Source organism: Copadichromis virginalis, linkage group LG22 (assembly GCF_057382275.1).
Source record: "Copadichromis virginalis isolate Kocher_CV1m ecotype Utaka linkage group LG22, C_Virginalis_male_GT1.1, whole genome shotgun sequence".
Taxonomy (NCBI): domain Eukaryota; kingdom Metazoa; phylum Chordata; class Actinopteri; order Cichliformes; family Cichlidae; genus Copadichromis; species Copadichromis virginalis.
Genome location: NC_140638.1, coordinates 20,436,372 through 20,453,923, shown reverse-complemented (window position 1 = coordinate 20,453,923; position 17,552 = coordinate 20,436,372). Strand labels below are relative to the sequence as shown.

The 17,552-nt window shown below is 40.2% G+C and overlaps 3 protein-coding genes across 3 annotated transcripts; 1 reads left to right on the top strand and 2 right to left on the bottom strand.

Annotated features, from left to right (window-relative positions):
* Positions 1-11: 11 nt before the first annotated feature.
* Positions 12-3,378, bottom strand: LOC146683282 (biotinidase-like). Its single transcript, XM_085447039.1, has 6 exons — positions 2,979-3,378; positions 2,400-2,549; positions 1,480-1,631; positions 1,018-1,195; positions 372-920; positions 12-284 (listed from the first exon to the last, which is right to left on the bottom strand). The coding sequence occupies exons 1-6, from the start codon at positions 3,192-3,194 to the stop codon at positions 12-14; spliced, it is 1,518 nt and encodes a 505-aa protein (XP_085303165.1). The 5' UTR covers positions 3,195-3,378.
* Positions 3,379-6,376: 2,998 nt separating this feature from the next.
* On the bottom strand, positions 6,377-10,582 carry LOC146683281 (biotinidase-like). The gene is made up of 6 exons (XM_085447038.1): positions 10,294-10,582; positions 9,420-9,569; positions 9,162-9,313; positions 7,467-7,644; positions 6,787-7,371; positions 6,377-6,694 (listed from the first exon to the last, which is right to left on the bottom strand). The coding sequence occupies exons 1-6, from the start codon at positions 10,537-10,539 to the stop codon at positions 6,422-6,424; spliced, it is 1,584 nt and encodes a 527-aa protein (XP_085303164.1). The 5' UTR covers positions 10,540-10,582; the 3' UTR covers positions 6,377-6,421.
* Positions 10,583-13,111: 2,529 nt separating this feature from the next.
* LOC146683280 (distal membrane-arm assembly complex protein 1-like) lies at positions 13,112-14,679 on the top strand. The gene is made up of 2 exons (XM_085446844.1): positions 13,112-13,543; positions 13,618-14,679. The coding sequence occupies exons 1-2, from the start codon at positions 13,351-13,353 to the stop codon at positions 13,680-13,682; spliced, it is 258 nt and encodes an 85-aa protein (XP_085302970.1). The 5' UTR covers positions 13,112-13,350; the 3' UTR covers positions 13,683-14,679.
* The last annotated feature ends 2,873 nt before the right edge of the window (positions 14,680-17,552 follow it).

Genomic DNA, 17,552 nt, shown 5'->3' with positions numbered 1-17,552 from the left:
CCCTCCAAATTTCATTCATTATCCAGGTGGTACATTCGTCCATACAGGCAGGCAGTGACCAGGCCACCCTTCGTGTTTGAATGTTTTATGGTCACTCTCATGTCTGCAGCTTTCTCCAGACTCTCGGGCTGCTCCAGGACCAGTCGGCTTGTCAGAATAGATGGGTACACGTATTTGGTGTCAAAGTTCCCCTCCAACAGGAAGTCCATTTTAGACTCTGCTTCTTCCACTTCCTGTCCACAAGAGCTCTGATCCAACCCTCCACAACGGACTACTGCACAAACCTGTAGATATTTAACATGTGGCAAATAAAAATAGTGAGTTGTCAGTTTTAACCTTTTTAGAAATATTAAAATTCATGTGATTCTTGCCTGCAGTGCGTAACGTCCGTTGACTGTGTGTATTCCTGCAAATGCGCCGAGAGCATAGAGCTCTTTATGGTCTTGCAGTAACCACCTGTACTGCAGGCGGCAGCAGAAAGTGCCGTTGCACACTTTAACGTCACCTTGTGTCTCATTTAAGAGGACAAATGTAAATGTGTCATACATCATAGAGGAGATGAAGGTGGGGTAGGAGGGAGGAGGAGGGTCATCACAGTTGTCTTGGTAGCAGTATCCAGAGTCTGTAGCCACTGATATTGTTGACTCACCACCACCAGCCTCAACCTCAGGTGGCTCCAAAACTGGCACTCTGGCCACCAGCAGCCTGCCCTCCTCTGGGTCTCCTTTCCTGGCGTGGTGGTAGGTGGCAGAAAAAGGGGTGTAGATGCCACTTCCTGTCATGATGAGCCTGTCATTACGAATGTTGACAGCTAGTAGGGTGACATTGGCACCCAGGCTGAATGCCTGCTGAAACTGGATTGAATCCAGCAGGGGGAGCTGGTTCATCCAGGCTGTTGGAAAGATCAACTGACGCACACCCTAAAAAAAAAGGCATAAACAAGAAGTGTTGAATTTCAGAGAAGATTTTAAAATGTTACATATATACTCTGAGTGCATATGTGGTTATATTTTATACCCTCTGCACTAGGAGCACTGTAGGATCGTGAAAGAGGATGTCGAAGCAGATGAAGAGGCCAAACTTCCCAGCAAAAGGAGTGTCAAATGTTATGATTTCAGGTTCTGGAGGTGTGTCACAGGAGGCCTCAAAGTATAGGTTGTGTTTGTGGTAGCGTGCCACCAGAAGACCATCTGACCTGTATGAAAGAAGACATATTTGATTCAGAGTTGTAATAATTACTATACTTGGTAGTTCTTGTAGTAGTTTCTGTTATAGCTATTGAAACAAGAAGTGTTAACTTTGACTCCAGGAAATGTTTGGTGTTTTTGGCACTAGGGTCAATCATTTTTGTGGGAATTGTGGAGAACTGGTCTTTATTTAGGCACAAACACATGCACTCCATCTGTGGAGAGGAGGCCATAGAAAAGAAGTGTTTATTTGTCCGCTCCCTTCATTTTCATTTTAAGAGTTAACATGTACCTGAAAGCCACATTTGTGTTGAACTGCCAGCGCCCATCAGGAGGACAGGTGGAGGAGGGGCTGGTCTTCAGGGGACAGGGTTGCAGGTCGGGCATGTTGGCCACCAGGTAGAGGTTGTTACGACGAGCCATACAGCTCAATCTCTGGAGAACCTTTGAGTCACAAACATAATCAAATATGATGAGATTCAGACACAGTGAGATGTTACATCCAACAGAGTAGATGGGTCAGCTCCCCTGGGGCCCTGAAGATAAGAGTGCCCAGTCAAAGACTATCAAAAGTGCTCTTCCTGTACTTTAAACTGGATTCTCATATTCAGAGTATTACAGTAAAGTGGACAAATTATTAGTTCCACTATATGTTTAAGTCAGCACTCTATCTTGTGAACGTAAGTCTAACTTTATTTATCCTGTATATGTTTTCTTTAGGGCAGCACGGTGGCATGGTGGTTAGCACTGTTGCCTCAAAAAAAAAAAAAATCCTGAGTTCCACCATCAGGCCGGGGTCTTTCTATGTGGAGTTTGCATTTTCTCCCCGTGTTTGCGTGGCTTTTCTCTGGGTACACCGGTTTCCTCGCACAGTCCAACGACATGCAGTTAGTGGGGTTGGGTTAATTGGAAACCCAAAATTGCCTATAGGTGTGAGTGCGAATGGCTGTCTGTGTCTATGTGTTAGCCCGGTGACAGACTGGCGACCTGTGCCTGCCTCTTGCCCTAAGACAGCTGGGATAGGCTCCAGCCCCCCTGTGACCCTGAAAAGGATAAGTGGAAAAGAATGGATCGATGGATGTTTTCTTTAGCTTTTACCACTACAAACATTGGCTCAGTAGTCCATGGTGCTGATCAAGAAAAAAAAACATCACAGCAGTGTTAAGCCTGTGGTGCTTGCCATCACCAAGATTGAAATATATGACTGTGAACCTCAGTGTTGTTGTGTCTTTCTGGCTCCATGCATGGATTCCAGCTCTCCTCCTGAGGGTCAGGAATGGTTTCCAGGTAGCTAGTGATGGATAATCGAGTGAAGTTAAATCCATGAATACCATCTTCTGGAAACACCAGGATCTGGGCCCCCTGAGAGAGACGACAGTGAGAGAGAGGAAGATTCAGTAATCTGTTGCAGTGAAAGTAAACACCTTTATACAGGGGAAGAATCAGTGGTTGTTTACTTAGAAACATAATGCTGATACAATATAAAGAATTTCTTGTTTTAAGTAGTACTAAAGGGTGGACAGCTTTTATACCTATTCTGAAGCAGCAATGACTGCTTCAGTAAAAAGTCTGTTAAAAATTGACTATGACAGATCACAGTTTGACAGTTTTCATAAAAAACAGAAAAATGTGACAAGGTTAAAAGAGGTTGGTCCTGTAAGGCTTCTGAACACTGTTCGTCTTCACTTTCTTCTGCAGTCGACTTAATTTAATTCATTCGTTAATTTGAAGGACATGCCAACAGAATTCTGTAAAGGTCAATGAGTAATACTATTTTAAATATGTGCATACCTGCTGGGCTGCCCGGGCTGCCTGCTCCTCGTAGATATCCAGGTTTTTCTGCATGTGCTGCAGGGCATCGTGGCGGGACACGGGCACGCGCGGATCTAGGTTCAGGATTACTTTGTGCTCGTACACAGCGGCAACATACCACGAGTCTGGAGTGGAGTCCGTTACACCGACAACAGACGCTAAATAAACATAGACAACAGCTATAACGAACAACATCGTTTCTCCACCGTCAGGCACGACACCTATGTGCTAACACAGACCATAAATAAGCGGTCAGAAGTCTTCCACGAGGCATGATGACTCAGACGATAATTTTCTAGTTAAAAAGTGATAAGAAGCTCCTCGTGCCAAACAGTGTTATATCCCCACAAATAGCCCCTGTTACGCTGCGGTTTATCTCGTGACCTCTTCCCCCCAATTTTTTCCCCAAATAACTTTATTGGCATGTAACCGGACAGAAAAACGTTAAAGAAATATTAAACATTTATGTAACATGTAACTTTAAGACTAAAGTGCAGTTAAAATCTCAATGATAATAAATAACAAAAATGTTAGTACCGAAAAAGAAAAGTTCATCTATGAAATATATAACTATAGTGGTTTAAATAACCAAGTAACCATCCAATAATACTAAATATTACATATATTTATCGTTTACTTTTAGAATATAGAAATGTTTGAAATGTATGCTTAGATGTTTGTTTATGTGTAAAAATTTTAACTTTCTTTTTCTTTTGCGGGGATGGGGTTCCTTTTATAAATTTAAAGTGTGGCTAAAATAATAATAATAAACATTTACATTTTAACTGAATTCGTTAGGACTGTTTTTTTTTACTGAAACATGACTTCAGTGGAAAAAATACATAAACACCCAGCTTTTATTTTGAAAATATCCCATCGGAAACGTCTGCACATAACCGATAAATTCAGCCAGTGAAAGGAGGAGTTATGTTAAAGTTTAGACCAAGTTATGATAATTCAGCTAAACCCAGTTCTTAAATCAAAACATCTTATTACTCATTTTATTATCAGACTCATTTATTATCAGGTAATTTATTGTAGCACAATAATTACAGTTTGGTACGGAATGCTCTGCCAGCAGCCGTAAATCACTACAGAGGGTCGTGAAAGCAGCAGAGCACATAACTGGCATGAGGCTTCCTACCATTCAGGACATCTTCAACGGTGCCTCCGGAAAGCACACAGCATCATCAAGGACCACAGCCACCCAGCACGTCAGCTGTTCTCCTTGTTACCATCTGGCAGATGTTACAGGAGTCTGTATGCTCGGACTACAAGACTCAAAAACAGCTTTTACCATCCATCCGTTCGACACCTCAACTACAACACTGTAATTTGTAACTTCTTAAATGACTGGTTATATTAAAAAGGCCATTTCACAACAGCCATTTACTCTTATCCCAGAGGGGTAAGCACAGGTATAATGTACCAGTGACAAAATTACTATCCCGTTTTTAGAAGAAAAAAAACAACAACAAGCAAATAAATCACAGGGTAAAGTAATGTTTTCATTTTTAAATTAAGCTCCTTCTGTTTTGAGTATTTTTAGAGATTTTGATTAGCATTTACTAGAGATAATAATAATAATAATAATAATAATAATAATAATAATAATCTGGGATTTTTTAAAATAAATATGCCTAGACAGATGTGTTTAAATGTAAAATAAATTGACAACATCTATAAAAGAATTTCCTGTTGTAAATGTGTAGTGTGGCTATAATAATGAGACAGTTATGTAACTGTCAAAATACATGTAAATGTAGACAATAAGGGTTCATTTGGTCAACTAATTTGGTAAATAATCATTGTCTACACAAACAGGAACATTTAATAAAATGCACGGCTCTCATGATAATATATTTTTCTTTTAGCAAAAGGCATTTTAAACACAGGTACGATAAATTGTTGATAAGTGTATCGGACATACCAGTGAACCAGTTTATCTCAGTGGAGCAGAGCATTGATAAACGTTAATAATTGACTTTGTGTTTACACTGCAAGGACACATTCAAACAGCTGCTGTGACAAAGGCCAATCAGCAGCTATAAAACAAGACTAGGGTCCAGTCTCAGTGTCCACACTAAAAACATCACCTCTTTGTGTAGCAAGATCGAGTGTGAGGGATCGTGGTAACAGAATGGTCCCATGACAGAATTTCATGATATATTATGTGACATTAATTTTAAAAAAGCTTCATTATATTTCTTACTGTTGTGTTATGAGACTATTTATTTGCCATGTTTACATCTGAGCCATGGAGTTTCAGGGACTGACTGTCTGATTTGGAAGTTTTTTGCATTTGCTTGATGGTGCTAACGAGAGAACTATTCCTGAAAGAAATGACAAGAAAACTTGTACAAGAATATCAGGCGCATTGAAGAATAAAGGTGGTCATGCTAATTAGTGGCTTTCAAACCCTGCAGAATTGCTTTATATACTGTATTTCAAACTGCAGAGAAGGACCACATTAGTAATACTTGGCATGAACAGTGGTAACTGGAATGGGCTGGCTCTTAGTACATCACTCACCACCATATCTCCAACAAGCACAAAGCTTCATGATACTTTGCCCCTCCGAGGGCCTGACCACACCTCCTACAGCAAGCAAGAGCACCTGCTGTCTCTGCAGACAGTGAAGTGAATGAGTTAGTTTCAGACCAGGGGCAGTTTTAACACTTTTAACATTTTCCTTCATAACTCACAGGTCCATGGAAATACACGAGTCATCTTTTGACTAAAAACTACACAAATATGTGCAGGACTACTAATATGTTTCCACTAATAAGGACAAAACAACAAAATCTATTTTAATGCACGGAATCAAATAGTATCCATAAAACCAATTCTATTAACCATCTGTCTCTTAACACGAAGCAGTCTTCTTTGTGACCACATTACTGTAGTTGCGTCTAATAATGTAACTTTAAAAGATGTTCAGCCTATAAATTTTAGATGTCGGGTATTGTAAGGTGTGGGTCTCATTTACTAAATGGAGTGTAATAGAGAGTGAGAGCAATCCTGAAATGGTGCTCATAGGTATGGTTAGTTTTATGGGTAATTCATATATAGGCTTTTGTTATTAACACGGGTCATTTTAAAATAAAGTGCAAAAAAAAAAAGATTTTGGGGGGGAAATTAAATAAAAATGCACAATTAGCATTAAGTTGCATGAGACAAACATTGTTTAATCAATTTGAATGATTCATTTGAATATTCTCTTCCTTATAATTTGTGCCTTGAGAAAGGAACACCCAGAAAAGATCAAGTAACAGATGACTAAAGACATTTGTTTTCCTTTAGCTGGGACAGACTCCAGCCTACCCTGATAAGCATAAGTAGAAGGGAATGGATACAGATGGAGAACACAGAACAGCTCTTATCCATAACACTGAACTTTATTTTCCTGATCCCTCCAAACTTTATTCATTGTCCAGGTGGTACATTCGTCCATACAGGCAGGTGGTGACCAGGCCACCCTTCATGTTTGAATGTTTCATGGTCACTTTCCCGTCTGGAGCTTTCTGCAGACTCTCGGGCTGCTCCAGGAACATTCGGCTTGTCAGAATAGATGGGTACACGTATTTGGTGTCAAAGTTCCCCGCCAACAGGAAGTCCATTTTTGACTCTGCTTCTTCTACTACTTGTCCACAGGAGTTCTGATCCAACCCTGCACAACGGACTACTGCACAAACCTGTAGATATTTGACATGTAACAAATAAAAGTCAGCAGGGTCCTGGTCAGTTTCTAAAAGTTTATAAATATTAAAAATTCTTTCATTCCTACCTGCAGTGCATAACGTCCATCAACGGTGTGCAGTCCTGCAAATGCACCGAGAGCATAGAGCTCTTTATGGTCTTGCAGTAACCACCTGTACTGCAGGCGGCAGCAGAAAGTGCCGTTGCACACTTTAACGTCACCTTGTGTCTCGTTTAAGAGGACAAACGTAAACGGGTCGTGGAACATGAATGAGATGAAGGTGGAGTGAGAGGGATGGACCGAATCAGGAGAGTGATCATCACAGCTGTCTTGATGGCAGCGTCCAGAGTCTGTAGCCACTGATGATGCAGACTCAACACCACCAGCCTCCACCTCTTTGGCTGCACTTTGTTTTACCTCCAGTGGCTCCAAAACTGGCACTCTGGCCACCAGCAGCCTGCCCTCCTCTGGGTCTCCCTTCCAGGCATGGTGGTAGGTGGCAGAAAAGGGGGTGTAGATACCGCTTCCTTTCATGATGCGTTGATCATTGCGAATGTTGGCAGATAGTAGAGTGACGTTGGCACCCAGACTGAATGCACTGTGAAACTGAACTGAATCCAGCAGGGGGAGCGCATTCATCCACGCTGTTGGAAAGATCAACTGACGCACACCCTTAAAAAGCCACAAAGAAGAAACGATGGATATCAAAGTCAATCCCAACAATGTTGGATATATATTCTGAGTGCGTATGTGATTATATTTTATACCATCTCCACCAGCACCACTGCAGGATCATGAAAGAGGATGTCAAAGCAGATGAAGAGGCCAAACTTCCCAGCAAAAGGTGTATCAAATGTTATGACTTCAACTTCTGGAGGTGTGTCAAAGGATTGCTCAAAGAAAAGGTTTTGCTTGTGGTAGCGTGCAATTAGAAGGCCGTCTGACCTGTATGAAAGAGGATATTTTACGCAGGTCACTAACAGCTCTTTTTCACTGATGCAGTCAGTTCAGGATATATTACTGAATTATATTTATGTCATAACAAAAGTGCGAGCAAAAACATAATCCGAGCAAATCATTTCGGGCACAATGAAATTCCTCGCGCGTAAATTCGACAACTGTGCGCGTGGAACTCTGCAGCTGCACACACAAAGAAGCCATCACACACACGAATGTCTGCTCTGCGTGCTCTGCTGCTGTTTCAATCTGTGGCAGGCAGCTCTCTGCGCTCGGAGAGAAATCCTGTTCGTGCGAATCAACTCACTTTTAACTTTGTTTGAAGGCGGAGCCCAAAGGAGGATGGGTTCCTAATGAGATTATTCAGTTTGATGGACACTTCAGGCTGCTGCGTTAAACCGAGTTACACTGTGGCAACGACAGAAATGTCGTTTTAAGCCATATTTGTTTACAATTTGAAAAGTAAAGTTTGCCAAATTAATTATCAGTCGTTATCGTTGCTGTGCAGCAGTGGAAATACTGACAACTGTCACTGGATTATGACTATGGTCATGTAAAACCAAAATCAACCCGCTTTGCTTGGAGAAAGAGAAATGTTAACTCTAAACCAAAGAACACAATCGCTACAGTCAAGCACAGAGGTGGAAACATCTTGCTTTGGGGCTGTTTGTCTGGGTACAGGACAACTTCACTGTACTGAGGGGGCAATGAACAGGGTCATGTACTGTAAAACCTTGGACGATAACCTCCTTCCTTCAGCTAGAACATTGAAGATGGGTCGTGGATGGGTCGTCCTGACATGACAATGACCCAAAACACACAACCAATGCAACAAAGGAGTGGCTGAAGAAGAAGCACATTAATGTCAGGGAGTGGCGTAGCCAGGCTCCAGACCTCAGTCTTATAGAAAATCTGAGGAGGGAGCTGAAACTGCAGATTGCCAAGCAGGAGCCAAGAAACCTAAAGGATTTCAAAGCTTTCTGTATAGAAGAGTGGGCCAAAGCCCCCGCCTGAAATCTGCAAACTTGGTAACCAACTACAACAAATGTTGTACCACTGCTTGCCAAAAAGGGTTTCTTTGCCAATCATAAAGTTTTGCTTGGGGATAAAATATTTATTTAACTTAATGCCATCAAAATCAATTTATTACTAAATATTTTTTCTGGATTTTTGGTTGATAGTTTGTCTCTTTCCATTCATTTGATTGGATGTGACCAAAATTACACATTCGGCAGGGGATCAAATAATTATTTCCACCTCTGTAGTTGTTGTATTCAGTGTAGCTGGTATTTCTTACAGTAGCTTCTCCAGTAGCTACTGACAAGAGAAGTTTCAACTTTGACTCTGTGGTATTTTTGGCAGTCGTGCCAAAATTTTTGATGGAAATGTGGAGAACTGCTCTTTTATTTAGGCACAAGCACTGCATCTGTGGACAATAAGTCATAGAAAAATAAACCTTTTATTTGTCCGTTCTCTAGAAATCCATATTAAGAGTTAACATGTACCTGAAAGCCACATTTGTGTTGAACTGCCAGCGCCCATCAGGAGGACAGGTGGAGGAGGGGCTGGTCTTCAGGGGACAGGGTTGCAGGTCGGGCATGTTGGCCACCAGGTAGAGGTTGTTACGACGAGCCATACAGCTCAATCTCTGGAGAACCTTTGAGTCACAAACATAATCAAATATGATGAGATTCAGACACAGTGAGATGTTGTGAGAGTAGAGTTTTCTTGCCATCACAAAATCTAAATATATGATTGTGAACCTCAGTGTTGTTGTGTCTTTCCGGCTCTGTGCACGGATTCCAGCTCTCCTCCTGAGGGTTGGGAATGGTTTCCAGGTAGCCAATGATGGATGACCGAGTGAAGTTAAACCCATGAATACCATCTTCTGGAAACACCAGGATCTGGGCACCCTGAGAGTGAAACGAAGATGACAGAGAGATATGAGATCTGTTGCAGTAACTTTTGAGTTACTTATTTCTACTTGCTCAAATGTCACACTGAATTTAACAACATAAAGTGATCTGTGTGATGATGTTCATCAGCTCTCCTCTCTGGATGTCTTTTTAGTTGCCTGTCTCTCTCCACGTTTGATTCCATCTCTCTCACTCAGGTATTCTCTCGTGAACTTAAAGTTAAAGTCAGAGTTTTATAAACACATTTACATTCAAACATTTTACATGCATGTATGTACACACACACACACACACACACACATATATATATAGTTGTGTGTATACAGACATATATACATATAGTTTACGATATAGTCTGCTCCTATGCGTTATGGCAGGACTACACCTCTGGTAGTGACAGTAAACTTCATACAGGGTGAAGCATTAATAACTGTCGACCAACAGCTATAAAGTGATACTAAAGGGTGGACAGTTGTCATATTAGGGCATATGAACATCAATTACCAGTTCAGTAAAAAGTCAGAGATAAAGGAAGCCTTACTGTAAGGCTTTGAATCATGTTTGTCTTGATTTTCTTCTGCAGTAGCCTTAACTATATTAATTCTTGTCCATTACAAGTTCATTCATTTGAAGAACATCTCAACAGAAGTTGCTACAATTCATTGAGTAATGCTATCATGTGACTAAAAACATGAAACACAACATTTAAATGTGTGCATACTTGCTGGGCTGCCCGGGCTGCCTGCTCCTCGTAGATATCCAGGTTTTTCTGCATGTGCTGCAGAGCTTCGTGGCGGGACACGGGTGTGCGGGGGCCTGGGTTCAGGATTACTTTGTGCTCGTACACAGCGGCAACATATGATGAGTCTGCAGTGGAGTCCGTTGGACTGATGACCAATGCCAAATAAACACTGACAACAGCTATGACGAACAACATATTTCTTCCAGTTTGCTTCACACGAGGCATGCCGGCTGTGTGCTAACACACACTATAAGAAGAGGGCAAAAGTCGTCCACGAGGCACGATGACTCAGCTCAATTTTCTAGTTAAGATGTTATAAGAAACTCCTCGTGCCAAGCAGAGTGATTTTCCAAAAACAGACCCAAGGATTTGTTACATTAGCTGGAAAATTGAAAAAAAAAAACAGAGCAAAACAACTTTATTTAGGACATTACCATACAACAGAAGATTATTTTGTACCATCAAGACTTTAAGTACATGCAAAAATAAATAACAGCACTCAAGGTCAGATGATTAGAAACTTTAGTAGGCCGGGCTCTGTACTGTGATTGACCATGAAACCTGACTGGAACTTTCTAAAAAGGTTTTGTTGTAAGTGAGGACAAAGTTAATGAAGAATGACTTTTTCCAAAACGTATGAAAGGAATTGAAGTTTAGAGATATGTTGATCATTTTTAGCAGAGGCTGAACAACCACCTGCCTGCTTGAAGACAGATGGCATAACACTAGTAGACAAAGAATTGTTGATGATGAAGAGGATACTTGGGCCTATTCCCTCTTTGCATTTGTGGCTGCCATCTTTGCAATTTCTCTTTCAATCGTTGCATTTTCTTTTTTGTTATTTCATTTTCTCTCTTTTCCTCTTCTATTCCTTTTTAAATTTCTTCAAGGGCTCTTGGATTTCCAGGAACTTCTTCTTTGCTGTTTCAGTTTTCTGTTTTACAATGTCTGTGTTATTGTTTACTTTTTGATTTTCCATGTTTGCCTCTTCTAATTCATTTTTTACTTATTTCTGCTCTCTCTGGAGTTTCATTAGTTCCATTAGTTTCATTAGTTTGATGGTCCATGTTTATCTTTCCATTTCCTTTCTCCCCTCTTTCAGTTCTATTTGTACTTCTTGCATTTCAATCTTTGACTCTTGGGCTTGAGTTCTGCCACCTGTTCTTGCCGCTATGCTACTTCAGTTGCTTTCATTGCCTTCTTTATTTCCTTTTTGTTTTTTTTCTAGGGCTCTGTGAACTTCCTTCATTTCCATCGTTTCCTTGTCCGTTGCCTTCTTCACTGTTTCACTTTCCTTCTTTACTTTTTGTATTTCTTTTATCTTCTGCTTCAGTGCTCTCTGGACTTCAGTCATTTTCAGTATTGCTTTTTCAGTTGTCTTCTTTGCTATTTCCCTTTCCTTCTTTGCCTTCTGGATTGCTTTGTTCTCTTTTTCAGTTCTCTCTGAGAAAAGCTCACTTGTTTGAATTTATTTGCAGTCACAGTTTTAAACAATTCTGACAGTAAGCAGCTTTGATATAATTTGACACTAGATATCAGGTTTATGGGATTTTATTTAAAGGTTCCAATGAGGCCGCCTGCACGGCCACAGATGTGCTAGAAGCTAGAAGAGCTAGAAGCTCTACTCACGGAGAAACTTGCTAAGCCTAGGAGGAGACAGGTATTCCAGCCAAAGCTGCCATGACATAACCTCACATACAGCTCAGCCACAAAGTGAACTAAGTTGTTTAGTTAAAGACAGCATGGGACCAAATGCACCGAACCAGCCTGACATTTCTTCCTCTTAAGTTCAATGAATGGATGGAAGTTAAATGACTACAAACATAAAATCATAAAAGCCGCTAGTACCGACACTGGAGTTCCCTGAAACTGACTGTTCATTGTACTGAGCCTATATATAACGCACAGAGCTACCTGAGACACTGCACTGAATTATTGTTTCTATCTTAATGACTCCACCTGGCTGGTTTGAGTTCAGATATTCTGCTTTTTCCTTTCGGTAGATCAAAGCATCTCGTGTTGCTTTTGCTTCCATTTTGATGGAAGAAGAAGAAGAATGCTTCAAAGAAGTGGCATTCATGGTCTCAGTGAACAGTGTGCCAATCGTGGTCACACATTGCATGTGATTTTCAAAGCAGCATGCCTGTTCACTGCAACAGTCAATACATTGATAAAAAAAACTTTGAAATATATATTGCTGTTTAGAGATGTGTAATGTTAGTGCATGCTAAGGTTTGTTATTGGAAATTGTTCAGTTCTGTTCTCTATTTTGATGACCACCTACACCACACGATGCTGTTTGAAAAAAAATGTTGTTTTCAAACTATTCCTTAAACTATGGACATTAGCTCTAGCTCTATGGACATAAGGCTGCAGGTCTCTTAAGTAAGCAGCACCTGATTCAATTATCTGAAGGTTCAATAAGTTTGGCAGTTATTTTTTTGTGAGTCAGGCTTTTCCTTTTATTACCATATGCACCTGTATAATGAGATCTGGCACTTCACCAAACTGAATACGGAATATGAATTCAATATACCTTTGGGTGCCTTGAAAAGCGCTATATAAATCCAATCCATTATTATTATTATTATTATTTAGATCGGTAAGTTTACATATAAAATGAAATTGCAACTTCTTTTGGAAAGAAATTTCCTCATAGAAATAGATGAAATAAGACAATATGTTTTTATTAATGGAAAATTGTTAAATATTTATCACAATGTTTTTATGTTTTCTGTCGATCTTTGTCCCTCCCCCCAAAGACCAGCGTTTGTTCCGAATGGTAAAGTACAACTTTTATTTTGAAAATACCAGATAGGAAACATTAGGGCCATGACCTGGACCCACTTTGCTAAATCCGACCTTTCTTCAGCCAGTGAAAATAGCATTTGTGTTAAGTCTCTAACTTTGTTCTTCATTTGGGCGAGTCATTCAAACAAAACCGGAACAGTTTCCGGTTTATTTTTCATGTTTGACGTTTCTAGGAGTTTATAACCAAGGGCATTAGCATTAGCATTAGCAGCACCCTGTGGTACAATGTCAACAGGAGGAGCAGATGCCCCCGTGTCCAAACCCAGCCAGATGTTTAAGAGCTGCTGGAGCTGCAGGCTTATCTCCGGAGGTGGGCTGATTCTGTCCGGAGCTTATGTGTTTCACGCAGCGCGGAAGGTGATGCGGCAGGGAGGACCCACCTCAATGGGGACAGTGGCACAGATCACTTTCGCTGCAAGTAAGTCAATCAGTTTTCTGACTGTTTGCTGCATTAGGAGTCTTTTAATGAACAAATGCGCACTTGTGTTCAAGGTTTGGCTGCCTGGGGGATAGTAGTCATCACGGATCCTGTAGGAAAAGCGCAGAGGAAGACTTGAGGACTCTTTAGAAAGCGTGCGTGTAAATGAGCTCAGGACTGCGTGGGGTCATTCACCGGACACCGAGGCAAAGACACTGCTCTGGACAGCCTGCAGAGACCTGTAATGACAGTGGATGTGTGCTGACGTTGTATGGCTGGGCTATGTACTCTACTGCTGGAAGCTGCTGACTTCTTAAATTAAAACAACTATTTGTCTATATGTGTGAGTTTAAGTCTCTTTGTCAGCATCAGACGTGTTTGGTAAACCGTGTTGTTAAAGTTACTAGAAAAAGTAATCAGTAACTAATTACTTCCCCCAAAAGTAATCCCGTTACTTTACTGATTACTTATTTTCAAAAGTAATTAATTACTTTATTTTTATTTTTTTTTAAAAATTACAATTAAAAACTGTTATCAGTTTTAATCTTAACTTCATGCATCAAGTAAAATTAAATTATATGCACCATTCTCTGTCTCTAATTACCGTTTTTGCGATAGTAATCCCTTACTTGTTACTTAAAAGTAATCAGATTACAGTCTGCCCATCTCTGGTGGTAAATAATGTTGACTCGTTTTATTACCTGCATTAAAGACTATTTATTGTAGTACAAAAATGTGAAACCAATGGTGATGCACACTACTCGTATGTATACTCAGCTCTCATCATTATGTTGTCACTGACTGACCTTTTTCACTCTTTTTAAAATGTCAAAACAGAAAAAGCACGGTTAAACTGACAGTGGGTGCATGAAACCGTGCCATTTTGCATCTTGGTTCACTAGTATATCACTGGAACACTACCTGGAGATTACAGTTCAAAACCTCTGCAGGTAGTACACAGTTTGTGACTAAATAGTTACTATAAAAACAGTGAATTAGGTCAAACTGCCTTGATGTCTCAGGACAACCTCCCAAGTATTAAAAACAGTTCAAGTCTTGAGTCGACATGGTGATTATCAAAAAGATTACTGAATTAACTCTGTTTAATAAAGCACATGACCCTGATTTAACTTTAACTTCTGTAGCTTTCTTGTCAGTTGCTGCTCCTGTGTTTGTTTTTCCATACTTTGCATTTGTGTTTTTTGCTGCATGTGGCAGCCATCTGTGTTACTGATAAAGAAACAGTGCCCAAAAGTGTCAGGACTGCACTTATCACTAGAGATGGCACGATACTACTTTTTTATGTCCGATACCGATATCATAAATTTGGATATCTGCTGATACCGATATGAATCCGATATAGTGTGTTTTAATCAACAAAACTGTTTTTTTTTTAATATCTTGCTGCATTTTGTATAAGTTCATACTCAAGTTTAAAACAACAACTACACTAAAGCTATTCTGTTATACCTGTATGCAAAAAAAAATATTTCATAGTTCAGCAATACTGATCAATCTAATAAACTTAAACCTACACCATCCTCCCTATTCTGGTATTTTAAAGAGTACTTAGCGTAAATATTAAGCAACCTAACTAATAGGGTTCCAACTCCCAGCAACAACAAAAATAAATAAATAAAAAATAGGGAACCACCCCTCACGCTCCACCTCATGATGCTTAATCGACGTAATCAACCTTAATTTGATGCAGTGTGAAAAAAAAATGCACAGAAATCAATTATTTTTCAAGAAATATTAAATAGATTCAACATCTTTCTTCATCAAAATTGCAGACTGCACAGATGGTGCCTTCCCAAAGGAAAAAGTACTATAGCTTACTAGGGTATGTTAGACTTAATAGTTACTATATACATTAATTGACTTCTATTCATTTTACATCAAATTAAAACTTTGGGTGTCAGATAATTATTTATTAAAAGCTAGACGTTTTAAATGAGAATAAGAAAGAAAAGTATGTCTTTGTGCCCCCTTTTCCCTATTCATGCCCTATCGGCCCCCCTGGCTAAACTTTGCTAGATCCGCCCCTGCACAGTTACCAGCCGTCAGCTACGTAGAAAAAGATCCTCGAGTAGAAAGTAATATTAAATAACTTCTAACAACAGCTTATCAAGCTTAAACGTGCTGCTGTTGTTCAGCCGCTGGTTTCCTCTTTCTGGTGCAAAGTGGGACAAAAACAAACAAGACAGACGGACTGGCGACAGAAAAGCCGATCAGCTGATCATTAAGCAGTTTCATGATTGAAGTAGCAGCCGGAGAGCGAGAGGCAGTCGCTTGTTAAGCTTAACGCAGGAATGCTTTACATTCAGAGATGGACTTACACACTTGCTTTACTTCTCTCGGGGATAACTTTGTCGGAGATGAAATGCGGGGTTGCTAGCGAAGCTCCACATGCTATCCAGACCACGACAGGTCCCGCATGCCACAGCCGCTCTATCACGTGATGCATACTGCTCCGACGTGCTAACGTTCTGAGGTGAGTTACGGGGTGTTGCAAGTTTTGTGAGATGCTTTCGTGATATTTAATGGATCGGATTACATTTTTTATTTTTCTCCGATATCCGATCCAGTAATTTAGGTCAGTATCGGACCGATACCGATACGTAATATCGGATCGGTCCATCTCTACTTATCACACTATAGCAGCTCACACAGAAGCTCTTCACACCTGTTGCAGGACTTTCCAATTTCCAGAGCACCAATAAGTCCGCCTCATGTGACTGATCTTCCAGAAGCTGTTAGGAAACCCTTCAGCAGTGTGAAAAAAAAAATAGCAGTTACATACCGTTTCCAATTGAATGGAGTCTTTACAAAAAAAGAGATGCTGCAAGCAAATACTTACACACTGTTGTTCAGTTAGTCGGAGTTACCTTTTTATTAGTGTTGTACTGTTCTGAGCACAATGCTCACAAGGAAAATTTTGATAAGCATGATGCCAAAATAAACCAAAACACCCTAAAGTCATTTTTCAGTTGCTTAAAATGATCATGACATCCTGATGTTTTCTTTTTTTTTTAGGTTAAAGAAAAATATGAAAATAGAGTTGACAGTACATTTAGGCACACTATTAACACATACTGTACACAGATATGCACAATTTTCATTATCATATTCATATATACTGGGGTTAAAAAAAAACATGAGCCTTCCTGTATGGAGAGGTGTGCAGAAAGTTAAAGGTGATACCGCCTTCGCCATCATAAGGGACACATTATTCACCTCCCAGTAAGCGAGGCTCCAGTCCAGTCCAAGCCATGTTGTCCTGCTCAGCCAATCAGAGTCCATCGGGGCAGCTCGGTGCAAGCAAATCACAGCAGACGAGGAAGTTTCCGTCCAATGACTGCAGCAGAATGGGGCGCCGTTTAGTCAATGGGGGAGTGGGACTCCCACACTTGCTACAGTAAGTGCTTATTAGTAGTGATTCTAGTGGTCACAAGACACAGCTCTTCTGTGAACCTGTCTCACCCAATTTTTGGGTGGGGGGGGGGGTCTTTTCAGCGGTCAGTTCATAGTAACAAACCTCTTTTCACACTTCACAGGCTTCAATGCATGAAAGAAAGAGCAGTTGTTCAAGGCCACCTCTGAAGTAGCTGTCCCCCCGCCACAGTCTAATAATCATCTCTGATTATTTCTGCAAGAGTCAGCTGGGGATAAATGGGAAAATAACCCCCTGCACACCGAAAAGAAAAAAAAGAAACAAATCTAAAAAAGAAAAATCAGACTTATAAAACAAGTCTGTAAAATTAAACATTGTACTTTTATAACAACGGAATGTTAAGTTGTCGGGGGTAAGAGGACATCTCTGGGAAAAGAGCTCTCGCTTTTTCTACTATTAAAATAATTTTCAGTAATACAATGATTCAAAAATGCACATGCCTTAAAGAAAAGAAAAAAATATTGCACCAAATCCAAGTCGTTTTTCCTCTGACCAAAGGTGGTTAGGGACACATCTCCATATCTCTGTCCTGATTTCCTTGTTATGTTCAGTCAT